General features: G+C 41.3%; 1 protein-coding gene across 1 annotated transcript; it reads left to right on the forward strand.

Annotated features, from left to right (window-relative positions):
* Positions 1-2,720: 2,720 nt before the first annotated feature.
* LOC103713685 (endo-1,4-beta-xylanase 1) lies at positions 2,721-8,682 on the forward strand. Its single transcript, XM_039119212.1, has 5 exons — positions 2,721-2,867; positions 3,563-3,912; positions 4,068-4,245; positions 6,628-7,164; positions 7,400-8,682. The coding sequence occupies exons 1-5, from the start codon at positions 2,829-2,831 to the stop codon at positions 8,513-8,515; spliced, it is 2,220 nt and encodes a 739-aa protein (XP_038975140.1). The 5' UTR covers positions 2,721-2,828; the 3' UTR covers positions 8,516-8,682.
* Positions 8,683-27,040: the final 18,358 nt, after the last annotated feature.

Genomic DNA, 27,040 nt, shown 5'->3' on the forward strand with positions numbered 1-27,040 from the left:
GCCCCCCAACACATTGGGATTGGGCACGCTCCGGCTCAATTTAGGTTTAGCCTTTTTGAACTTTTGGCTACACCCTTGTTCGGGTTTAGTTTAGGCTGGAACTTGATCTTTTTAACAAAAAATTGAGCCTAGACTTGGTAGGAAATAGGTTTAGAGCCATATGCAAAAAAAAAAAGGGGCTATAGCACGGAAGTCATTAGAGGGGTGGCAATTTACTCCACCTTGTCGGATATCCGACTCTAATGGAGTAGGTTTTATCTGACCTATAGCAGATTCGGGGCAGACGCAGGTAGTGGTAAAAACCTATCTTGAATCTAATTCGGATATATAACTCTTCAAAAATTCTCTTGCTGATGCATGCAAAAGAAAATGTTTTTTTCAGTTTTATCCATATCTATCCAAACCATCCTACCTGGTGTCAAGACTCAACCCATCACATCCTGTCCTAGGAATTTTCTAGCCCCACCTTGCCTCGAGATAAGTACAAGGCAGGTACGAGGGTACGGGTAATGGCTTATCTGACCATATCCAATATATCGCCATTCCCATTGGCAGGTTCTTACCTAGTATATCAGGCGCTTTATTTCTAAGTATCCTATGATGTCACAGTGGGGCTTGGTATAGACGTCTAGGGCCAAACCTCTCATGGCAGTATCCTAGCAAATCTGCTGCTCATGCACTCACTACCTGTTGACGTTCAAATGTGGTTATTGAATTGACTAGATCATCAGTAGTGGATGCAAATCTAGCCTTTTGCACGCATCCGTCTTAGGAGAGTCCATAACCAGTTAAGCTTACATTGTCTGGTTTCATTCTCTTTGGTGGTTTAAATAAATGGTTAGAGGTCTTCAGATTATTTAATAAAAATAGATGGGCAAGGGATATTAAGTGAAATTCCTGCAGCGAGAACCATTTTAGATATTTTTATAAGATGCATAAGGGTGGTGGAGGAAAGGGAAGATAGACATCAAAACTGGCAGGCAGAGAAATGAGAACATTGATATGGAGGCTCATCCTACACTGGTGACTTCAATTTATTATCTGGGGTCTGAAACTCTACTTTCTTTAATGATTTGTTTGATGGTTTCCTTTTCTCTGATTTAGCAGTTGCGAGGGAAATGCTGATTGAATGATACTCTCTTTAGTTGCATATCTCTTCTTTGATGTTAGGATGGAAATTACACCATGGCTTTCCACCAAAAAAAAAAAAAAAGAAGGCCAGTGCCATTTTTGTTCCTAGAAGTAATACTTTGTCTTTGTTGACAAGTCTTCTTTTACACTTACTTCTCTAGTTACGGCCCCCTGCTGCTGGAGAAGTCGAGAAAGACGCAAGTGTGGTAGATGCGTGCAATCTCATCCAAAGAATCCACACACATCACATCATCATGAATGGCTATTTGAATGTTTGGAAGTTGTTTCTTCCTGTAATCCTATGCTTCCATCTTCTTGCAGCTTCTTCCCTCAGCCATTTATCATTTTTTGCACGCAATATTTGAATTATATGCTTCTCCTGCTCTTCTCCAGTCTGAGCTCAACTCCATGGCTCTCCATATATTCGGATAAACCAGATGTTTCTTTCCTACTGACTTTAAAAAATCTATGCTAAAAGAACTCCACAATCTGAAGCATATTCTAAATAAAGCTGACAAGATTATCCAATGGTTGAGATGTTCTTGAGCTCTGAAACTAGAAAAATCACCCTCCTCTTGATGTGAACTAATTGCAAAAAAATTTTCCCAGAAAAAAGATGTGAGCTGAAAATTTGGCCACTAAAAAGATGGTGGAAAAGTGACGCTTAAACAGGTTCATCCGTTGCCACTTGGGCAAGGGAGCAGGGTTTCGATTCTGCTTGGTCTTGATTTGTAGGTGGGCAACTGGGTTTAAGGTGGGAATGAGCAACACTTAATCTCCAAAAAAATTGGAGAGAGGCCATGTAATTAAGTTTGACATAAGGATGACATTTTTGTGCAATGTCCTACTTATGGCTGGTTTGCTACATTGATTCTGTGGATATAGTGTTAGTACGATCATGGTGGTTTACAAGATGAATAACAAGAACACTTGCTTGCTATTCCATTAAGGATTGGACCAGAGCATTTCAAGCAGACCTTGGGGTCCCCTGCTTTGCTTTGCATCACTGTAACTTGAGCCTTAACGTTGCACCTAAATCAGGGACCTCAGCAGTTCTCCATATAACGGACCATTTCCCGTTACTCCAAAGATTTTAATTGCGTCCTGCCTCCTAATAAGTAATGACTTGAAAGGTCTTGAAAAGAGGGAAAAGAGTAAGAATAAACCTTTTAAGGCCTTGCATTGCAGTGCAAGACTAGGATCATGCCGGAAAAAATGCTTCTCCGAAGTCCAAGGATGAAGCTGAAGCAACCTACCACCTTAAGAAAAGGGTCTTTTCCAACCAATTTTTGTTTTTCTGAAAATAACATCAATTTCTTGGGATATTAAAAGGTAATTAAGATTTAAAGTACCTTCATCCCATTGGATAACCAAATTCCAAACACTGCTTCCTTTTTGTTTGACTTGCAATCTCAGTTAGAACTAGAATTCGGTTGGTTGGTTGGCTGGCTGGCTGGTCCCGCGTTTTTTCTTTGTTTTTTTTTTTTTTTTTTTTCCGGACCTCACCTGAAACCAAGGCAGGGACTTGACTTCTCGAGCTTTATATATGGGGAGGTGGCTGTCTGCTTGGTCACACAGAACTTGTTTTAATCTTCTTGCCATTGTTTCCTCCTCCCAGCCATTTAGCTCTTTTCCTACATTGCATTGTCCTTTCTCCCTTCTTTTCTCATTCCGTCTTGGCTTTAAGACAAGATTCTATGGCTGATACACACAGCAGCAGAGCCAGTACGTATGAGGTTAGTGGATTTTGTTCATTTCTCCTTGTTTGTTTGTTTATTTGTTAGTTTTAAGGATGTTCCATGAAGTGATATCTGTTCATGTTGGGTTATTTGTTCTTGAATTGTCTTATGTTCTTCAGATTCATGTCAGATTTTTTCGAAAAAACTGATACGAACCTTCTGAAGGAATTAGACTGAAACTTTCAATCAATGACTGGAAACCATAGTGGCGTGGCCTGGACTTATATTATCGACAGAGGCCAATTTTTTGTATCATTCTTAGCCATTCGCTCCTATTAAGAGCTACATTAATCCATCAAAAGAAAGAGAGGGGAAAAATTCATCCTCTGTTCCATGCTAATGTTTTACGTCCTCGCTCTTCTCCTTTTATACCCTTCACCCTCCTGTACCAACCAAACCAACTAATTACATCATCTTCCTTATTAAATACTTTAAAGCCTCTTTTCAGTTATGAAGAGTAATAATAAAATGAAGTAGTGGCGCCATAGCTGAATCTCCAATCACCATGGGCCTGCACCAAAGGTCCTTCTTAACCCATCTCTTGTTTTGCTTCACCTGACAGCTTTGATGCAGAAATGAAACGATCGCTGTTTCGCAAACTAGCAAGAAAATCACATTGCCTTGAACAATTATGGATCTGGAAGGCTAATTCTGTTTTCCATATATTTTTCACACTCTTTGATTCTTAACAGGAAGCAAACACAAGGTGGATGGGTGTTGGAGACGAGAACATCATTCTGAACCCTCGCTTTGAGGATGGCCTGAACAGCTGGTCTGGAAGAGGATGCAAGATTGCTCTACATGACTCAATGGGAGATGGAAAGATACGTCCATTGAGTGGAAACTTCTTTGCTTCAGCAACCGAACGCACTCAAAACTGGAATGGAATTCAGCAGGAGGTCACTGGCAGGGTGCAACGGAAGCTTGCGTACGAGGTCACTGCAGTCGTTAGGATTTTTGGCAATGCTTCTCCTGCTGATGTGAGAGCAACACTGTGGGTGCAAGCAGCAAATGGCCGTGAGCAATACATAGGCATCGCTAAGTGAGTTTCTTTCTCATTGTAGTCCATCCAATTCCTCACCTTTCAATTGGCTGAAATCAAGGTCCGATATAGGAGAAGACATCTGTCTCTTTTCAGCTACAATGCCTATGGAGTAGTTTCTAGTTCCTAAGTTCTGAAAACTAGTTCTTGTTCAGTTCGCAGGCCACAGATAGTGATTGGGTGCAGTTGCAAGGGAAATTTCTTCTGAATGGGGTTGCTTCAAAAGCTGTCATATATATAGAAGGGCCACCTGCTGGTGCAGATATTCTTCTCAACAGTTTAGTAGTTAAACATGCAGCAAAGCTCCCACCATCAACTCCACCTGATTTTGAGGTTAGGACATTGTGTTCCTGTCTTACATTTATATGTGAAACATTCTAGCAATTTGGGTTAGTGAACTTTTATTATTCTAATATGTTACAAACTGAAGATTTGATTCTTAAGCAGAAGAAAATTCGTAACTTTATCTGTAACCATGCAGGATACATTTGGAAGTGATGAAAATGTCTCCTGTTTGATTCTTTTGCCTTTCAGATTTTATGATGCAATTACTATCAAGATTCAGACGAATTTTCAGTTTCGATCCTGATAAAATTTATCAGCTCTCATGTCTCATGCTTCATTATTGCTCTAATATCCGACAAGAAAATAATTGACCAGCTGCAGTTACTAACCATGTTATAGAAAATCTTGTCACCTTCTCTTTTCTTCATAAGCATTGAAGGTTGTTTGGTTTAACATATACAGTAAAATCATGAGCAAGGAACATTAAGATCTGAATTAGTAAGAGGGCATAAATTTATAATTACGAGCTTCTCAATTCTTCAGCGATTGATGATTCCAAGTGTTTTTTATTTGTTTTAATTAAACAAGATTTTTTTTTTTAACTTATATGCACAAGATCTTTAAATGATAAGCACACAGACCCTCACATGCAAAACACCACTGAACATCAAAATTTTTCCATCTTATTAATTTTCCATACCACTCAAATGGTTAATTACATAAAAGAGTTTTTTTTGCACATCTATCATTTTATCAAAAATATATGTAAAATCTTGCCTTATATATCTCTATTTACAAATTGGTCTAGATGATGTCATTTCTTTTTGCCAAAAACCCCTTTGATTGGGTTTACTCTTAACAGAATATTGAACGACTGTTGTCTGAATCATTTTATAGGACCCTTGTTATATGGGGGACGGAATTACCCGTCCCCATTCTAATAGTTCCCCTTTTCACCCTCGTCTTCCCTAACTCTTACTCCTCTAAGCTATTGCGCCCCTAGAATCACCCTCAGCTTGGATGGCCCTACAAGCTATTGCCAAACCAATAATGGAAAAAATTGGAAACGTATACATAACGCGTTAATGACAATACTAAGCTTTTTTCACCTCAAAAAAAATAAAAAAAAGAGACAACACTAAGCTTATAGATCATTATAACACTGAAGAACAAGCCTTATAGAGCACCTTCATTGCCGGGCAAGCTAATGCTGGGATCATACACCAATGACAGCAACAAGATGAGCATCTTAATATTCTTGAACTCCGTAGTCACCAAAAAATATGACCCTATTTATGTGTCACGCACTTGATTCGCCAATTACATTAAAAACCACCCTTCTATCAATCCTTCTACATCGCTGTGCAACATCTCTTGACAGGGTTCCGTTTTGTTTCTTGAAAGCTACTAACCTCGACCTTGCTATGGTTGACATGGTTACCTACAGCCCTCTGTTTCTGCGCCTTGTCATGGTCTTAAATGTTCCAGTTTAAAATTAACGTGGATAAATTGCAGAAGAGAAGTACCGATCACATGGCCAATACATCGAGCACCTCGCCACGCCTGGCCATAACTCATATTTGAAAATGCAAAATAAGCCCCAGTTGTCAAGGAATCATTAAAAAATTTGTCGCCAGAGAATTTCTTCGCCACCTTTATGCTGATGACCAACTCCAGCTTGTAGCTTTGAATAGCCATTCAAACACATCGATCCAATCACAAAAGATCTCTAGAACTTAAAAGTCACACTGATTAGCTTGTCAGTGACAAATAGTGTTGTGCATGAAACCGGCTGAACCGCAAACCCAACCCAAATCGGTCTCTTCAATTCTTTTACATCAGTTTTTAAAAATTCGGTTTGGTGTTAATTTAAAAAAAATTGAACCGAAAAAATTTGGTCCAGTGTTGATTTGAGTTTTCAGAAAATCAATTTAAATCGCTCCAACCTAACCCATATCTCTCTCTCTATATATATATATCGATCCTCCTTCCAATAACTTAAGCTTTTAAGCTCTGCTTCCGTGACACTTAGTAATCTCCCATCACTGGTTGGCTTAACCAGGGACCCTAATAATTAAAGTGGTGCAACAAATTGTTAATAGAGGTAGTTTTTTGTAATTTAAGAACATATTTACTAGGTAGATTTCCAAATATGGCTAAGGCATGATTTTATTTGCAATTTCAATAAATTGTTGGGTCTAGTTTGCGAAAAAAAAAAGGAAACCTACAAATCTATCTGAGCGATCGAGTGCCTGATTCTTTTGGCTCTTCAAATTGTTCTACTAGTTTGATAGCGCATAGACATACTTAAGTGGAAACTCTCCCTAGGAACAATTCTTCTTTTATTTGCATATTGCTCTGTAACTGCTTTCCGCCCCCCTCTTTCTTAAGAAGATGTTGCTCTATAACTAAAAATCTTTGCTTTTGTAGAATGTTATCTATGGAGTCAATGTAATCCAGAACAGCAATCTCGATGATGGCCTAAATGGGTGGTTTCCTCTTGGTCCATGCACTCTAGCCATCGCTAACGGCTCGCCTCTTGTGCTCCCTCCCATGGCGAAGGGCTCTTTTGGACCAAGTGAACCTTTAAGTGGTCGCTGCATTCTTGTAACAAATCGTACGCAGAGCTGGATGGGCCCTGCTCAAACGATCACTGACAAGCTTGAGTTACATCTGACATACCAGGTGTCAGCTTGGGTCCGAGTTGGTTCGCAGAGAAATGGTCCTCAGAACATCAATGTCGCTCTAGGTGTAGATACCCAATGGGTCAACGGCGGCCAAGTTGAAGCTAAAGACGATAGATGGTATGAAATCGGGGGATCATTTAGGATCGAGAAGAAACCTTCCAGAGTTATAGTTTATGTTCAAGGACCTTCGCCAGGAGTTGATCTGATGGTTGCAGGGCTTCAGATATTTCCTGTTGACAGGAGAGAAAGATTTAAGCATCTAAAGAAGCATGCAGACAAGGTACGTAAATCTCCTTCTCCTCAGCCCAAGACCAACCAGCTTTCATCAATTCGAGTCTCATAAATCCTGCTTCCTTCTTTATCAAAATATCTTTCATACTTTGGCTTCTCCTGTTACTTCCAACTGCCAAATGAATCACTTGAGTAAACCATATGGAGGCAGTGCCATTCCATAATAGCCTTAGATAACATTTACTAGTCTTTTTGCTCTTCTGATTTTTTCACAAGTTTCGCAGGTACGAAAGCGAGATGTTGTATTAAAAGTTTCAGGATCAGATACTCATATTCCATTGCGAGCATCTGTGAAGGTCAGACAAGTGCAAAACAGTTTCCCATTGGGATCATGCATCAGTCGAGCAAACATAGATAACGAAGACTACGTCGATTTTTTTGTGAAGAACTTCAATTGGGCAGTGTTCGGCAACGAGCTCAAGTGGTACTGGACAGAGCCACAGCAGGGAAATTTTAACTACACCGACGCCGATGAGCTCTTGGATTTTTGCAAGAAGAATGGGATAGAGGCTAGAGGCCACTGTATTTTCTGGGAAGTGGATGGCGCAGTGCAATCCTGGGTTAAGTCTTTGAACAAGAACGATCTATCGACAGCCGTTCAGAACCGTCTGAATGGTCTACTTACAAGGTATGAAGGCAAGTTCAGACACTACGATGTGAATAATGAGATGCTTCATGGTTCTTTCTATCAAGATAGGCTGGGAAATGATATCAGAGCTTATATGTTTAAGACTGCCAATCAGCTGGATCCCTCGGCCACCCTCTTTGTGAATGATTACCATGTGGAGGATGGAACTGATACTAGAGCATGTCCTGAGATGTATATAGAGCAAATCCTTGGTCTCCAAGACCAAGGTGCACCAGTAGCAGGGATTGGAATACAAGGACATATAGATAACCCTGTAGGGCCAATTGTATGCTCTGCATTGGATAAGTTGGGGATACTTGGGCTTCCAATCTGGTTTACTGAACTGGATGTCTCATCAGATAATGAGTACATTCGAGCCGATGACTTGGAGGTTATGCTTCGGGAGGCCTACGCGCATCCCGCAGTGGAGGGCATCATGCTGTGGGGATTCTGGGAGCTGTTTATGAGCCGGGACAATTCGCACTTGGTTAATGCTGAAGGTGATGTGAATGAAGCTGGTAGGAGGTACCTGGCTTTGAAGCAAGAATGGCTATCCAATGCTCATGGGCGCATCGACGATCAAGGAGAGTTCAAATTCCGGGGCTTTCATGGCACTTACACTGTCGAGATCATCACTCCAACAAAGAAGTTCTCTCAGAATTTCGCTGTGGGTAAAGGTGATTCTCCTTTAGTGGTGAATATTAACTTATGAAAGGTTGCATGATTGCGAAGAGGTGTGGCAGAATGAAGAGCTCCATTCTTGATTTTGTTTTATCCTCTTGTACGTGAGATTGAATTAGTACTGTGGCCTAGCACGTTATGGGCACCACAGCTTCTGATTATGATATTATAAATAAATAAATAAATAATGAACAAAAAGAAAGTATAGTATTTCTTAATAAGATCGACCGTTGCCAACATTTTGCTGTACAAAAATCTAAAATTTTCAAGAAGGAATGAAGAATTAAGATAAGAAATCCTTATCGATATTTCTTAGGTAATAGTGTAAGATGGTAGAAGCTGTAAGTGAAGTATTATGTGATATGATACTCAGGCAATTAAATCAAATTAGCTGTTCTCTTGATTGAATTTTATGTAGCGAAAACGCCACCATCATCTCAAAACATCAATTCACTTATGGACTGAATTTTGGGTCCCTTAAATGATGCAATAGGTAATATTTATTAAATTGTGAAAGAGAACAACTACGGAATCATGTGGTGAAACAGAAGATTAACAAAGACTGTAACATAACGTGAGGGTGGAATCCACCTGGCTCCCATCCCGGCCACCAAAAACACCATAAGACAAGATAAGGAGTAGTGGTTGTAACGGCCCAGCTTGACCCAAGCCCAAACTGTCAGCCCGAACCCTTCAAAAATGCTTGACCCAAGCTTGACCTGGCTCGACCCGAATATTAAGTGGGGTCGGGCCGACCTGATCGCTTTCTTGATCCGGAAGCATGAGCATGGTGACGTTGGGGCCGTGGAGAAGAGGTTTTGGCAGGAGGTGCGGGGAATGGTGGCGTTGCGCTTTGAGCATGGTGACGAGCTGAGCTCAGCTCAGACGAGGTGGGGACTGTCACGTTCGAGGTTGAAGAGGAATTTAGGAAGATGTGTCACGCTGAATTTTGGTAAAGGAATATTGGGAACAGTCTAACATATAATTAAAATAATATAATATAATAAACATGGTTTCCTCTTCTTTTTTTTTTGGTTGTATGGAGGGGAGATAGAGCTCGTGGCTAAGCTTATCCATTAATGTTCATCTTCTGTTCCAGTCTAAGACCCATCAGGATTCGGTCTAAGACCCCTCATTAGTCACTAGCGAGATAGCGCATTACCTTGCACTAAAGCTTACTACGCGGTTCTATCTTCAAACTCACTTTCATCAAGCATAGGTTTGATTTAATAATTTGGTTCTTTCTGTCCTGAATCATATGTGTTTCTTATAATACTGAAGTCAACATTTTTGGAGAACTTGTTGATAATTTAGGTTCCGTAGATACTCATACAACTTCTCCTATTCATAGATCTGCACCTATCTTTATAAAAATAGATACAAAATAATAAATTTTTGAAACATGGATTAAAGTGGTGGATCTTTTAGACGTTGCACCTAGGATGTCTATAGACGGTAACGGATTCATGTCATTGACGTTGCACCTAGGAAGTCTATAGATGGATGCTAAATTTGATGTGATCGGTGCTAATACATCTTACTGAGCATTGCTGGAAAGGCTTTGCTACATAGCTACTATGTGGTACCTTCCACGTACACTTCACCAATGCATGATAATACAAAATAAGATAGGATAATAGATGGCGGCATTCACCCTTTTGATGGGCACTAGGTCAGATATCCTAATGCCAGGTGCTCCATCGACCCAGCTGCAACAGTTGAACAAGCTTTAGGGTCAGGAGGCACAACTCCGAGAAGGGCACGAGACTATGGTAGGAGGAGAAACAGACATAAAACTACCACCAAAGCCAGTAATGGTCCATCCCCTAGTCAAGGCTAAACTTCAGGAGTGACATAGAATCATTCGATGAAGAAGAAGAAAAATGTGAGCAAGCAATTAAGGCATCTCATTGACCAAAGTGCTAGAGAAGCAGTTCCAGCGAGAAAGAAAATTAAGAATGCATCTTAGCTTACCCTGAAGAGATAGAGGAATTCACTAGGGAACCCATCACCTTTGAGAAGCCTATTGAAATTACCGAGCTACCAGAGGCCTCAAGCCCTTAACTTGGAACCACATGCATCTAAAGCATCTTATACTAAAATCAATGCAGTTATATGCAAACCTAGAGCAATAGCATGATGAACCAAGAAATCTCCGGAGCCTATTGTTAAGAAGAGTGAATTGCTATTCTCATTAATAGCATTCAACCAGCTAGGTAATTATATGCTTTGACCAGATGCTTGGTATCTGGCTTCATGTGTCGATCTTTTTAAATTGGTTTCTTTATTTAGTTAGTGTTTTGAGTGATGAAATCCTGTTTCTTATTGAGTTGTTGGTGGTGTGTGAGCTGATCCGACCCTTGATCCAACACTTATGAGTCATCTGACGTGGAAAAAGACATTTTATTTTTCTTAGTAGGATTGTTGTAGAAAGCAGCCAGATGAAAGGGTGGGTTAGACCTCTCCAGGGGTAAGTTAGGGAATAAACACAACCAAATCTGAGAGGATCAAGAGAAGGGAAAAAAATTGACATTCGTTGGTTATTAAGGGCATCGTAAAAACATCCAGGTTGTTTCAAATTAAGTTCCGAATTAGTAGAAAAGCTGCCAAAGGGAGTAGGGATATAATATGCACAAAGAAAGAGACTCATACAAAGTTAGCCCTATAGAATTTTTTGTTTATATATTTATTATTCAATCTTCATTAATTTGAGCTGGAGGAAGCAAAGTCCAACTCCATTTCAACTTGTTTACTAATCAAATAAGCCAAACTCATGCCAAATTATGAGCAAAACATGAATTGGATTACGGTGCTTGCTAGTTTGTTTGGTAGCTCATGATCTAGACATGTAGATGCGAAGAAAAGATATATAGTTTTTTTATACTTGGGAGGGGAGATGCAAGAGTCATTCATACCCCGTACTAGATCTTGCAATTGTTAATTATGCGTTCAAAGTTGGTATTGTTAGATGAAATTTATAGGCTCCCAAGGGATATGTAATTCTCAAACTTGAATACAGCAAGCAGGTAATGTAAATCTTGTAAAGCAAGCAAAAATTCCAATTGCATAGCTTATATAGTATGTTCAATTCAAAACTGCAATTAGTAGATAATCATGGTTGAATCAATGAATCCCCTCTTAGCCGAGAGATCTTGAGTTCAACTCGAGATGGAGGCATAGCAACAATGGTTCTCATTTTTATTGCTGCTACTAAATCTTTTATATTTTGGATTTTCCCTTGTGAAAGCAAAACAAAAACTGTCAATTAAGTGTAAATGGAAGATTCTTTTTGAAAAGTACATAAGAATGTCTAATCTAGGAGGATCACCAAAGTTGATGTAGACCCCTCATCTATATACTACAAAGAGAATTAGATAAGATTTAGAGGCAAGATTCCACTACATTGGGAAGCCAAATCATATACTGAACTTTTAAAGACTAGCTTGCCTATAATTGAGATGCTCCTTTATAAAAAATAAAATAAATCAGATAATTTTTTGATCTTTACAATAAAGTGCCACCTCTTAATTAAGGTTGTGGTGAACCAAGTGATCCGGGTTAAGTTTCATTATTTAGGCCTCGAAATGGGCCAATCACATCTCCATATATGGAAAGAATTAGATGAAGTGATTGAAACCAAACTCAGGTATTTGAACTAATTGAGGAGGTTGTTGGATTAGTACGTCAGCAGAGGTAGCAACCTCAGCATTCAGTCTAGCAAGATGTTGGCCCTTCTGGGCAAAGAAGGGATATAGTAGAATTCAAGAAAATAACCCCTTCGGCTTTTAAAGGTACTTCTAATCCTCATGAGGCCGAAGCTTAGATTGATGAAATGGAGAACGCTTTTAGGGCAATGGAGTACATTGATGAAGAAAAGGTCAGATTTGCTATCTATATGCTTTAGGATAGAGCTCATCATTGGTAGAAGTCTGTAGAGCATACATTGGCTTACGAGCATGAGCTAATTACTTGGCAGAGCTTTTGCACAGCTTTCTACTCCAAGTGTTTTCCTTCTAGTTGGCTGAGAGAGCTAGAGAGAGAATTTCTTAATCTATTTCAGGGAGTTATAACTGTAGACGAGTATGAGGCTGAGTTTGATAGACTGTCTCGGTTTACTTCCACCCTAGTCATGGATACAGAGTCCAGGATGAGGAGATTTGAAGAAAGATTGAAGCCTCCCTTATGTTGGGGTTTGGCCGCAGGGCGCTCAACAAACTATGATGATCTAGTAGATGGGGCCAAGAATATGGAGATTATTTGGAAAAAAACTAAAGATACCAAGGGTGGAAAGCAAAAGAAGAGGAACAGAGATTTTGATACTTATGGTATAACTCGCGGTGAATAGAATTCTAGCAGGTCTGCAAAATCTCATGACAAACCTTGGCATTCAGGGAAGCAAGAATATTATGAGAAGATTACTCAGCAATATAAGCCAAAGTGTCAAGCATATGGTGGTACTCATAAGACTGAGAATTGTAGGCGGTTATCTGGCACTTGTTTTAAGTGTGGCCAGTAGAGCTATAAGATAGCGGAGTACCCTCGCAATTAGCAAAAATCTCAATCAGTTTAGAGGCCTCAAGCTACTAAGACCCAGCAAGTGCAAGCTTCTCTTGCTCCGGCTCAGTCAGCTCAGCCTTCTTCTCCGAAGCATCAGAAGGGGGGAAGACCGCGCACTTAGGGCCGTGTTTATGCATTGACTCAGCAGGATTCTCAAGCATCCAACACCGTGGTATTAGATATATTGTTGATTTCATCTATTTATTCCCATATGTTATTTGATTCTGGTGCTACACATTCTTTTGTGTCATCTATATTTGTGCAAAAGCATAATCTGCGCTATATGCCATTAGACTTTAATTTGTATGTTAGCACCCTTGTCAGTGGTGGGGTGACTACTAATCAAATCTGCAAGTTTTGTTTAGTTCAGATAGTAGGTAGAAAATTGACTTCTGATTTGATAATCATAGACATTCATGATTTCGACATAATTTTGAATATGGATTGGTTGACATCACATTTTGCTACTATTGATTGCTATCGTAAATAGATAAATTTTTGGATCCCTAAAGATACTGAATCTAGCTTTATGGATAGTGGTTCTTATACTTCTCCTCGAGTTGTCTCTACTATGTAAATTAAGTGGTTACTCAAAAAGAAAAGTATGACATATATTGTCATAGTAGTTGATACCAGACAAGCAAACTAGATATTGAAAGATATCCTAGTAGTGAATGAATACCCTGATATCTTTCTAAAAAATCTCCTTAGTTTGTCACTAGATAGAGAGTTTGAATTTGCAATTGATTTGATTCCCGATACAACACCAATCTCCAAAACTTTCTTTAGAATAGCTTCAACTAAAATGAAGGAATTAAAGGAGCAGTTGCAAGATCTTCTCGATAAAGGCTCAATCAGACCTAGTGTTTCTCCTTGGGAAGCACCAGTATTGTTTGCTAAAAAGAAAGATGATAGTATGAGATTATCTGGAGATAAATAAGATGATAATAAAGCACAAGTATCCTCTACTAAGAATTGATGGCCTATTTGATCAGTTAAAGGGTGCTCAGGTATTCTAAGGTTGATCTTTATTTTGGGTACTATCAATTGAAGATAAGGGCGGAGGATGTGCCTAAGACTGCTTTTCGCATGTAGTACGGGCACTATGAATTTTTGGTTATGCTCTTGGGGCTGACAAATGCTCCTACAACTTTTATTGACCTGATGAATATGGTATTTAAACCTTTTTTAAACAAATTTGTGGTTATCTTTATTGATGATATTCTAATTTACTCTGGAAGTCAGGCCGAGCATTAGCAGCATTTGAGGATAGTACTAGAAACTCTGAGATAGGAGTAATTGTATGGTAAATTAGAGAAAAAGTGAATTTAGGCTAGATAGTGTGATATTCCTAGGGCATGTGATATCTAAAGAGAAAATTTATGTAGATCCAAGAAAGGTAGAAGCAATGGTCAACTGGAATAGGCCTAACAATGTTTCTGAGCTTCGCAATAAAGGGATATTATAGACAGTTTGTTGAAGATTTTTCCTCTATTGTTGCACCTTTAAATTGAATAACTCGCAAAGGAGTGGTCAGAAAATATGAACAGAGCTTCTAGGAGCTTAAGCAACATTTAGTATCGGCTCGTATCCTTACCCTTCCCTCTAATGGTGGATGTTTTATCATCTATAGTGATGAAAAGGATTGGGTTGTATGCTGATGCAGAATGATAAGGTAATTGCTTATGCCTCTCGACAACTAAATTCATATAAAGAAAATTATCCCACTCATGGTCTTGAACTTGTAGCTGTCGTGTTTACATTAAAAATTTGAAGACAATATTTATATGGTGAGTCTTGTAAGGTGTACACCGATCGCAAAAGTTTAAAATATCTCTTTGCTCAAAAGGAACTGAATATGAGGCAAAGAAGATGGTTAGAGTTTCTTAAAAATTATGATTTGTCTATACATTGCCATCCAGGAAAATCTAATATGGTGGTTGACGCACTAAGTAGAAAATTTACATGTAATATTGCTGCTTTACTCACCTCACAGAGGCACATTTTGGAAGATCTGAGAAAAGCAGAAATCGAGGTATGCTAGTATGATCTTGACATACATTTGGCTAACTTGCATGTCCAACGTACCTTAATAAAGAGGATCAAAATTTCTCAAGCAGTTGACCCTCAGCTGCAAATGATAAAAAATGATGTTGAGTAAGAATCTCGATCAGAGTTTAGAATACGTGAGGATGAATCATTGAGATTCAATAATAGAATTTGTATTGCAAATGATTCTAAATTAAAAAGAAAAATTATGCAAGAAGCTCATAGCACCGGGTATACAGTGCATCTTGGGAGTACTAAGATGTATAAGAATTTGAAAAATATATTTTGGTGGAATAACATGAAGAGAGAGATTGCACAGTTCATAGCTCGATGTTTGACTCGTCAGTAGGTTAAAGTAGAACATCAGAGACCGGTAGGGTTGTTGCATCCTCTTTCGATTCCTGAATGAAAGTGGGAACACATCACAATGGACTTCATCTCTAGCTTTCCTTGTACTCCTAAGGATTATGATGTTATATGGGTCATTGTAAATAAATTGACAAAGTCAGCTCACTTTTTGGTATTTAAAGTAGGAATGACATTGGAAAAATTTACAGAACTATATATTGAGAACATAGTGAGGTTGCATGGGGTACCTATATCCATTGTTTCTAACAGGGACTCTCAGTTTGTAGCACATTTTTGGGGTAGTTGCATAAAACTTTGGGGACCCCTCTTAGTTTTAGCCCCAGCTAGATCTTTTAAAATTTGGCTACTTTTGATCTTAACTTGACTAGTTTAATTCTTCTTGCTTGGACCGATCCAGGCAGTCGGGCACTGTTCGTCCGATTCCTGTTCACCTAAAAAAATACGCTAAACAGATCGTTGTTAGAACCGACAAATAAAGTTTAAATTAATTTTACCCTTACCTGTTTTACTCGAAGAATAGTGGTCGTAAGAGGTCGATCCACATGGAGGCGATTGGAGTTGCATAAAAATTAAAACGTTCACTCGGATTCAAAATTGATTTTTAAATAATAAAAGAAAAACATTATGTCGGGGATGTTGATATATTCTCTAGTCTACCGGAGAATGATTTTTAATTAAAATTAACTAGAAGACATGTACTTAGATTCAAAGAGCATTTATATATTTAACTAATCAAAGAAAAGCTTTGGCATAAATTGGATGAAAACAGTGCTAGAAAAATTGCAGACTGGAATATAGATTGCATAAAATAAATTTATGGATTGCATAAAAGGACAAGTGCTTACAAGAGTAAGAAAAAAAAAATATAAAAAAAAAACATGGAACAAGTAACTCGGTTGAACATCTAAACAAAATTTTAAATTTTTTTTTTTCTTTTCCTTCTTCTCGGAAAATAGGGCCTCCCCTGTTCTTTGGACAAACCGAAGCAGCCGAGCTCCTTCTTCTTCCTTGGACCTGCCGGCCACCACCCAGCCGAGCTCTCCCCTTCCCTCTCTCCTTCTCCTCCCCCCTTATAGATCGCTCATGGAATGGAAGGCAGCAATGGATCCCGGGAGAGGAGGAGGGCATGGTCTTCGGCCATGTGCGGGATCACCTCACTCGGCTGCATCACGGCGGAAGCAGAGGTGGAGGATGCTGGATCGGCTCTGGAAGAGACGCGGACGGCTGGAAGGAGCGGACGTGGGAGGCTTGGATCACGGGAAAGGGGCAGGCCACGGAACCGTTGCTGATTTCCGCGGGATCGATGGGAGGACGCCGTGGACACTGGGAGGAGGCGTTGATGAAGCGGAAGATGAATATGGGATGGGGTCTTGGCTGCTTCACAGGCTGGGATCATGCGTTGCTTGATTGCAGCGAGGGATGCTAGGGATTTGGGGGAAAATCACGGGCGGACGTCTCCAATGGCCGGATTCGAAAGGGTGAGACGCGGGCTGAGGCGCTGGCATTCGGAAGACGGGATCGCTGGGAAGCCGGCGCGTGAAGAATGGGATCACAGGAAGGATGCGCGCGTGAAGAATGGGATCACGGGAAGGAAGGAGACGCGCGGGATGACTAGGATGTTTCACGGGTGTGGGAGGTTGATCCGATCACGACTTGGAGCTGAAAAGATGGACGACTGCGATGGGAACGATCGCGGGGCCTTGATGCGGGACTGATTTGGAAGGTGATCTGATGGACGGCGCAGGATTTCATGCTTGCATGGCAGCTGGGGAATTTGTTGAGCTCGATCTGCCGGGCATTGGGCTCAAACCCAATGTTATTGGGTCTCTTGAATTCCTTGCACTCAAACACAAATACAACGTTAATTAATTAATTTTATCATAAAAATTAACTATAATACTAATTAAGATGGTATGACGATTGTACTTTTGTGCTCTCATCAGGCACTATCAGGCACTGTCACCTGATTGACTTGCTTTGGGGGCATGAGGATGTTCTCCAATAGTATCTAATTTTGACTTAGCTTGACTTCTGAAATGATGATAAAATTAATAATATTTTAATGATATTAAAAGAGGTGCACCGGACCAGTCTAACTGAAGTGAAATTTTTAAAGTAAAAAGAGGTAAGTAATCTAATACTTCAAAGTGCATTTTCTAAATTGCTTTTAGTAAAATAATAATTAGTTGATTAAATTTGATTATGCTATCTATTTTATACTTTGTTAAACTGGTCAAGCATGTTAATGTTATGATAGAAAATATTTTTAAAATATATTATGTGCTATGTTATGAAATCTAAAAAATGTGACCGGACAAATTATAAAAAAATTATTTCATATCTATGTATTTTTAGTACAACTATGATTTGGCCCCGCCAATGAATATTATAATTTAAGAAACTGATTTTGATACCGCACCACTGGTGATTAGAATAGTGGTGTTTGGACACTATGCCACCGGTGGTTAATAAATGTAGTTTTTGACACTTTATGCATTCTGACCCATGCCACTGGGTTATGTGACCATAGCCTGATGTTGGATTTCAAGTATTAGTTTATGAAAATAATAATAATTTTTAAAATAGAAATATGCATTATTCGAGAAATGATTTATTTTTTAGTTTATTTTTGGTCCTTTAACTAATTATTTGGTATGTCTTGAGCCCACTTTGGGATATTATGATGCTTACTGGGCTAGTATAGCTCATTGTTATGTTTTCTTTAATTTTTCATATCTAGATGCATAGTTGCTCGGAACTTGGGGAGTGCGCTAGGTCTCCTGGAATTACCTTTAGTTGGTGTTTTAGTCTGACTAGTTAGAATATTTTATTTGATTTATATTAATAATTAGCTTATGTTGACTTATGTCACTTTAGAACCATCGTAAGAATTATTTGAATAAATTATTGATTAAATAATTTTTTAGAAATTATTATCGCTATGATACGATCTGTAGCCTTAGATGCCCGTATGGTCTGCCATACAGGTATGCGGCGTTTGTTACGTTCTGAGTTTGAGGCATGATAGATTTGGTCATATTTAAGATCTACCTATTATATGATTTTAGTTTTTTATAATTATTTATATTGGCCATATTTATTTCCAAAAAGTTATTTCCTCTTTTAACTAAATAAGAATTTGACTCGAATTGTGCAAGGATGAACCTCATGAGTGTAATAAAAGCTTTATAATTCAGTTTTGTTATCTATTATAAAAAGACAAAGATACCAAGATCCTACTTTTTCCAAATTTTTTCTATTTTTTATTTTAAAAAATTTAAGTTGAGTAGGTTGAAGAAATTTTATTCCTCTCCCTAATCGGATCAATGCCACTAATGAATTTCGAGCCTTGGATCACTTCCAACAAGAGAAGTCTGCAACCTAGCTAACCTTAAATCTCAATTGGAGAATGGTACAAAAGTAATGTGGAAATTGATCATTTTACTTTCCAAATACACGCTACATAAGGAAAATATTGACCACTATATAAACTTCATATAATAAAAGGATCTAAGGAGTAGGCAAGCCAATAATTGTTAGCACAATTGGCTATCACCTTAGACATGCTCTCATGAGGTCTAGGATTCACATCTTGGGCATTGTTCAAAAGAAATTTTTTTTTGCAAAATGTTATATGTTTTGAAATATAAATCCCTTGAAGAAAACCCAAAAACTTCATGAGGGAAAAAATCAATACTAAATATTTTCTCTTTTGCTTTTTTGCGATTATAAAACAAGGCTAGCTATCTTGTGTTGTCTCAAAGAAATAGATGCGTTGGATCAAAGTCTTTGTTGTGGTTTACATTTGGCCCGAAGGTGACCACGCTGGGGGAGTCAGGAGAGCTACCGTTCAGAGCGGAGAAAGAAAGACCACTTCCCATGCTATGGCGGACCTGTACCAAGTCTCATCGGTGGTTTCGGTGAGGGCCCCCCGACGCTCAAATTAGAATGGATCTTAATTGGTCCAAAAAGATCCCATAGGTGTTACCTGATGGGACTATCTATAGTCCCTGTGGAAGTTCCTAGATGGCAGAGGTATGGCCCTTCCTTATCATGGAAGGAGATGGCTTTTAGCCAGATGGTGCGCTGTTAGAGCTTGCTTGGGGCATACGGCGTAGGCCGTTCCTGTGAACGGTAAGGTATTGATAGGTGTGGCAGGGTATGGCTGGAGCATCATGACGTCGTCCTTGGTTGTCGTTAGCAAGCAAGCAAAGCATAGCGCAGTGAAGTTGTAATGTACAGCTACGTGTGCAGGCGTGGGCACGCACGTGAATGCAGTCGTGGGCGAGGTCGAGCTCAATGAGAGGTCGCATCATATATTCGGTAAGAATAGCTTGGTGGGTGCTGAGATTGGCCTAGCCTCTCCGATTCCGAGGTTTGCTCGGTAAGGTGCTCCAAGCTCGAAGGTCAGGGCCCGTTGTTGGATAGGGCGCCTCAAACTTAGATGGGGCGCATCGTCGAATATCAAGGGTACCTCGAGCTCGGCCGGGGTGGATTATTGAGTATAAAGGCACCCCGAACTCGGGTCGAGGCGTGTCGACAAATATTAAGGCGCCCCGAGCTCGGTCGGGGCACATCGACGAATATAAGGGCACCCCAAGATTGGTCGGGGTGCGTCATCGTGTAATCCTGCAGTCGAAGGAGCTCTTTAGCTCGTAGTCGGCACAGTAGGGTGCCCCAATCTCGGGCCCGGGACGTCATTAAGGGCGAGGCACGTCGGTGAATAATATTAAGTGCACGCCAATCTCAGATGCGGTGCGTCGGCGAATATAAAGGGCGCCCCAATCTCGGCCAGGGTCATCGGCGAAGCTTCCAACGATGGCGGAAGCCCTTTGGCTCGCGGTTGACGCTGCAAGATGCCCCGAGCAGAGTTCGAGGGGTAACTTTGTAGACTTGTATCTTGCAGTCGCGAAGCCCTTTGGCTCGTGGTTGACATTGCAGGGCGCCTTGAACCAAGCTCGAGGGGTGATTTTGCAGACTTGTTGCTCATGCCGTAGGGACAACCGAAGCGTGTTGAGTACATCTAGACATTTTGGAGATGTTTCAAAGAAGTCCTAGGAAATAATTTTTATTAAAAATATATTTTGAGATTTCTGGAGTTTCAACTTCAAGGGACTAAAGTTCCATCTAGGAATTCCAGCTCGTAAGCTTTGGTCCGCTAAATCCGGGCCGATGGAGATGAAGGCTTCGCCATTGCCCCCCAAGGTCAAGAAGCTGCCACCGTGTAGGGCACATGGTTACAGTGTTGATGGTGCCCGCGATGGGACGGTTGTCATTCTGCCCCTCGCGCAGCTCTGGGCTTTGTTCCTTAGGCTTCCTCCTGGTGGCTTTGACCTCGAACGAAGTGACCCAGCTGTCCTTGGCGGACGAGGGCCTCGATCTCATGACGGAGCTGGTAGTAGTCCTCCATGTCATGGCTGTGGTCTATATGGAAGCGGCAGTACTTGTTCGAGCACTTCCGCAACTCTGGTGATCGCATCTTTGATGGGGGTTGGAGATAGCTGCGATCCTCAATCTCTATAAAGATCTCGACCCGGGTGGATGTGAGGGAAGCATACTTCCCAAACCTTTGGAGGGGGGCATATTTTCCAGCTTTCTGGAGGGCAGACCTAGGACGAGCCGGGATCTCAGGTCGAGGAGGATCTCTCTTGCGCCGGAGGGATTTGGTTCTTGATCGGCCGTGCTCCTTATGATGCTCCACGACTTGACTCCGGAGCGTCTGGATTTGTCGCTCCAATTTCTCAACTTTCTTGTCGAGCTCAGCGACGGATGAAGCTTCTGCCTGTTGGAGGCCTTGAACAGCCGTAGTCAGTGTTTGGACTTGCTGGGCGAGTAGATAAACCTGCTCTGGCTAGACCTGAGGGGTTTGTCCGCCGATGCTGGTGCTGCAGGGGATGGACTTTGAAGGAAGTTGCCGGGTGTTGATACCCGACTACTGGATGCATTTGGAGCTCCGTGACTCCTTAACCTCATGATCACGACTCAAGCCCTTCCTCTAGCGCCAAATATTGTGGTTCAAATTTGGCCCGAGGGTGACCATGCCGGGGGAGTCAGGAGAGCTGCCGACCGAAGCGGAGAAAGGAAGACCACTTTCCGTGCGACGACGTATCTGCACAAAGCCTCACCAGTAGTTTTGGTGAGGGTCCTCCGACGCTCAAGTTAGAATGGATCTTAATTGGTCCAAAAAGGTCTTCTGGGCATTACCTAATGGAGCTATTTAAAGTATCCGTAGAGGTGTCTATGTGATGGAGGTATGACCCGTCCTCATTATAGGAGAAGATGGCTTCTATTTCGATGGTGCGCAGCTAGAGCTTGCTTAGGGTGCATAGCATAAGCCATTCTTGTGAACGGTAAGGCGTTGATAGGTGTGGCAGGATATGTATCACGCCCCGAGTCCGAGGCGCGGCAGACGCCGTACACTCGCACGGCGGGCCGCACAGGCATGCAAGGCAGCAGATCATATCAAAGCAATCACATATATTCAATACTTATTTAAGGGTTAATCACATATGCTTAAAATTGACATAAATAATTAAACTCATTCAAAAGCAGTCTTATAAAATTCCAAAATAACATTTGCTAACATAATTCAAATGTCCAAACTAATCTAACTGAAATGCCAATAACTTAAGAAATTATCGGAAAAGCTAACGCACTCCCTAATTCCGTGCGATCAAGGCTCTGGATCTAAAAAACAGAGAAAATAAAATAATGAGCTACACTAGCCCAGTAAGCAACAAAATATCCCAAAGTGGGGTTAGAGCATATCAGATCAAAATACAGGATAATGTGTGGAATAAATCATAAATAACATCGTTTTACTGTTTTCAAAACTTATTATCATTTTTTCAAAAATTCCGATACCAGAATCTCAACATAATAGGCTACGGCCACATAACCCAGTGGCATGGGTTGCATAGAGTGCCAGAAACTACTATTGTTAGTCACTGATGGCAACAGTGTCCAGAAACCACTATTCTAATCACCGGTGGCGCGGTGTCAAAACCGGTTCCTTACAGATTACAAGTCGACAGGTCCAACGTATAATTTTCATTGGCGGGGCCAGAACAGGTCATAGCCATGTTGAGAATGCATATATACAAAAATAGATTTCATAAACTGTCTAGTCATATTTCATGGATTTCAGAGCATATAACATGATTTTCAAATAAAATTTAACATGCCTGATCCATTTTACTGAATACAAAACATATGTCAAAACTTAATCAGTTTATCAAATAATTTGAAAATCACACTTGAAATATTGAGTTACTTACATCTTCTCGCTTAATCTCTACTTCAGGTAGGCAGATCAGGTTCACCTGTTAACATTTAATTAATTTTTTTGTAAATTTCAGAGCTAAGCAAAATCCAAAAATAATACTACTAGACTCGGCCCAACAGGGCCCCCAAGGTAGGCCTCTAATTGGTTTATTTTATACAATAAAAATTCATTTCAGGGGCCAATACCTAATTATATAGTATTATTTCATATAAAGCTTGAGTAAAGGGACCAAACAAATATAGTTGGGGACCTTTATATAATAAATCTTTCCTATAGGGATCAAATACAAATTATAAAAGACCTTTTTGTGAAATAATATACTGCCAAGGGCTTAACTGCAAAATTTCATTTATTGGCCAAACGGGTTCGGGTTTTGGTTCGGTTCGGGTTCCGGGCTCGGATCTGAACTGGGCCCAAGTTGGGCCCACAAGGGTACTGCCCTACTGGGCCCAATCGAACTGGAGTGGGCCCAAGTTGGGCCTGCAGTGGACTAGGCCCAAGTTGGGCCTGTAGTGGACTAGGCCCAAGTTGGGCCTATAGTGGACAGGGCCCAATGGCCCATCATAGTGCTCACGGCCCATAGTGGGCCTTCTTCCTCAACAAGCTCCCCATGGACAGGGGAGATGGAAGAACGGGAGGGGAAGGGGAAGAGAGAAGGGAGATCCGGTGGGGTGGCCGACCTAGGTGGCCAGGGGCCGTCGCTCGATCGACGGTCAGCCATCGCAGTGGCGGCCGGCGGCCGCTGCAGCTCCCGGCGTGAAGACAACCGAGCATGGTCTCGGTTTGGGGCCAAAACAAAGGGAAAAATCAAGGATAAATGGCAATGGAACGAAGAGCCAAAGAAGGAGCTTACCTGCGGTTGACGAAGGTGGCTGATCCCGGCCACAGGTGGCTCAGTCCGGCGGTCAAGTGGCGGCGACGACGGTGGGGCTTTCCGACAACTAAAACAAATCTTGGAACAGGGGATGGCCCACAAAAGAGCTTCGAACGGTTGATCGGACGGGAGGGCACGCCGGTCACCAAGGAGAGGAGGAGGAGGGAAGGAGAGAGGAGGAGGAAGAGGGGGCTCGGAGGTGACCGATTGAGGAGAAAATGGGGGGTTTTTATCAACCCCCCCTCGTAATGGCTCTCCACCGCGAAAATCGCGGCAGTCGAGCGAAATCCGCGGCCGCGGATTGACCGGAGGGGGGGTGCCGCGGGATACCCGTGGCGCCCTTGCCCCGTTTGTCCCCGGAGGAGCCGGAGAGGATCGCCATCGCGATCCTCTGTTCCGGCTCTTCCCAAAAAAGAACGGGGCTGAAGTCGGCTGGGGCTGCCGACTTCAGCCCGTTTCTCACATTCTCTTTCCCTTTGAAAAATTTCGTCCTCGAAATTTAATATACCTTAGCTTGCAAAAAGATCTGGATATTTTTTCTTTATCTTGTCCTCCAGTTCCCACGTAGCCTCACGTTTTGAGTGATTGCTCCACTGGATCTTAACATAAGGAATCGTGCACCTCCTCAACACTTGTTCTTTTCTATCAACCACATGTACAGGCTGGACAGGATATGTCAAATCTTCTTTAAGCTGCAAGGGAACCACTTCTACCACATGGTTCATATCTGAAATATACTTTCTTAGCATAGAAACATGAAAAATATTGTGAACTCCAGACAATAAAGGTGGGAGTGCCAATTTGTATGCGACAGCTCCTACTCTTTCTAGAATCTCAAAGGGGCTCACATAGCGTGAATTGAGTTTTCCGCGTATTCCAAATCGCATCACCCCTTTAGTAGGAGACACTTTCAGAAACACATGATCTCCGACCTGAAATTCCAATTCTCTTCTTCTATTATCTGCATAATATTTCTGTCTGCTCTGAGCTATCCAGAGGCGTTCCCTGATTAACTGGATCTTCTCTACTGTTTGTTGCACAATCTCGGGGCCCATAATTTTTCTTTCACCAACATCATCCCAACAGATAGGTGATCTACACTTTCTTCCATATAGAGCCTCATAAGGTGCGATTTGAATACTTGCCTGGTCACTGTTATTATATGCAAACTCAACCAAAGACAAGTGACGGTCCCAAGAACCTTTCATATCCATTACACAAGCTCTTAGCATATCTTCCAAGGTCTGAATGGTTCTTTCTGATTGGCTATCAGTTTGAGGGCGGAAAGCTATACTGAAGCTCAGAGTGGTCCCCAAAGCTTTATGCAAACTACCCCAAAAGTGAGATACAAACCGCGAGTCCCTATTGGAAACAATTGATACGGGTACTCCATGCAACCTTCCTATCTATTCAATATAGAGCTCTGAAAACTTTTTCAATGTCATTCCTACTTTGAATGCCAAAAAGTGTGTCGACTTTGTCAATTTGTCCACAATCACCCATATAGCATCATAACCTCTAGAAGTGCGAGGCAACCCGGAGACGAAGTCCATAGTGTTGTGTTTCCACTTCCATTCAGAAAGTGGTAGGGGCTGCAATAACCCTACCGGTCTTTGTTGCTCTGCTTTAACTTGCTAACATGTCAAACACCGAGCCACAAATTGTGCAATTTCTCTCTTCATATTATTCCACCAAAATATACCTTTCAAATCCTTATATATCTTAGTACCCCCAGGATGCACTGTATATCCAGTATTATGAGCTTCCCTCATAATTTCATTCTTTAAATTGAAGTCATTTGGAATACAAATTCTGTTCCTGTATCTAAATGATCCATCCTCATGAAGTCTGAACTCTGACTGAGAACCTGATTCAATATCACTTCTAAGCTTTTGCAACTGAGGGTCATCTGCTTGAACAATCCTGATCCTCTCTATCAAGGTAGGTTGGACACATAGGTTTGCCAAATATGCAACAGGGTCATGCCAACATACCTCAATTTCTGCTCTCCTCAGATCTTCCAGAATTCTCCTTTGAGAGGTGAGTAAGGCAGCAATACTACCAGTGGATTTTCTGCTTAGTGCATCTGCTACCACATTAGCTTTTTTCGGATGGTAATGAATAAACAAATCATAATCCTTCAGTAACTCTAACCATCTGCTATCACATTTATCTGACCACTCAAACTTAACTCCTTTACGAGTTAGTCGAGTTAAAGGTACAGCAATAGAGGAAAAATCCTCAACAAATCATCTGTAATATCCTGCTAGGCCCAAGAAACTGCGAATCTCGGTAACACTGTTGGGCCAGCTCCAGTTGACCACTGCCTCGATCTTCTTTGGATTCACATAGATACCCTCTTTAGATATTACATGCCCTAGGAACATCACACTGTCTAGCCAGAATTCACTTTTCTTCAACTTACCATACAATTACTCTTGTCTTAGGGTTTCCAGTACTAACCTCAAATGCTGCTCGTGCTCGGCCTGACTCTCAGAATAGATCAAGATATCATCAATAAAGACCACTACAAATTTGTCCAAAAAGGGTCTGAACACCCTGTTCATCAGATCCATAAAAGCTGCAGGGGCATTTGTCAGTCCAAAAGGCATGACCAAAAATTCATAGTGCCCATACCGAGTTCGAAAAGCAGTTTTAAGCACATCTTCAGCTTTTATCTTTAACTGATGGTACCCAGAATGAAGATCAATTTTGAAAAATACCTGAGCACCCTTTAATTGATCAAATAAGTCATCAATTCTTGGTAGAGGATACTTGTTCTTTATTGTTACTTTATTTATCCCTCGATAATCAATACATAATCTCATACTACCATCATTCTTCTTTATAAATAAGACTGGAGCTCCCCAAGGTGAAACACTAGGTCTGATGAAATCCTTATCAAAAAGATCCTGCAACTGCTCCTTTAATTCTTTCATTTCAACTAGAGCCATCATAGTGCTCACGGCCCACAGTGGGCCTTCTTCCTCAACAAGCTCCCCATGGACAGGGGAGATGGAAGAACGGGAGGGGAAGGGGAAGAGAGAAGGGAGATCCGACGGGGTGGCCGACCTAGGTGGCCAAGGACCGTCGCTCGGTCGATGGTCTGCCATCGCAGTGGCGGCCGGCGGCCGCTTCGGCTCCCGGCGTGAAGACAATCGAGCATGGTCTCAATTTGGGGCCAAAATAAAGAGAAAAATCAAGGATAAATGGCAATGGAACGAAGAGCCAAAGAAGGGGCTTACCGGCGATCGATGGAGGCGGCGGATCCCGACTGCAGGTGGCTCAGTCCGGCGGTCAAGTGGCGGCAACGATGGTGGGGCTTTCCGACAGCCAAACAAATCTTGGAACAGGGGATGGCCCACGAAGGGGCTTCGGACGGTTGATCGGACGGGAGGGCACGCCGGTCACCAAGGAGAGGA

The sequence above is a fragment of the Phoenix dactylifera genome, unplaced genomic scaffold, assembly GCF_009389715.1.
Source record: "Phoenix dactylifera cultivar Barhee BC4 unplaced genomic scaffold, palm_55x_up_171113_PBpolish2nd_filt_p 000503F, whole genome shotgun sequence".
Lineage (NCBI taxonomy): Eukaryota > Viridiplantae > Streptophyta > Magnoliopsida > Arecales > Arecaceae > Phoenix > Phoenix dactylifera.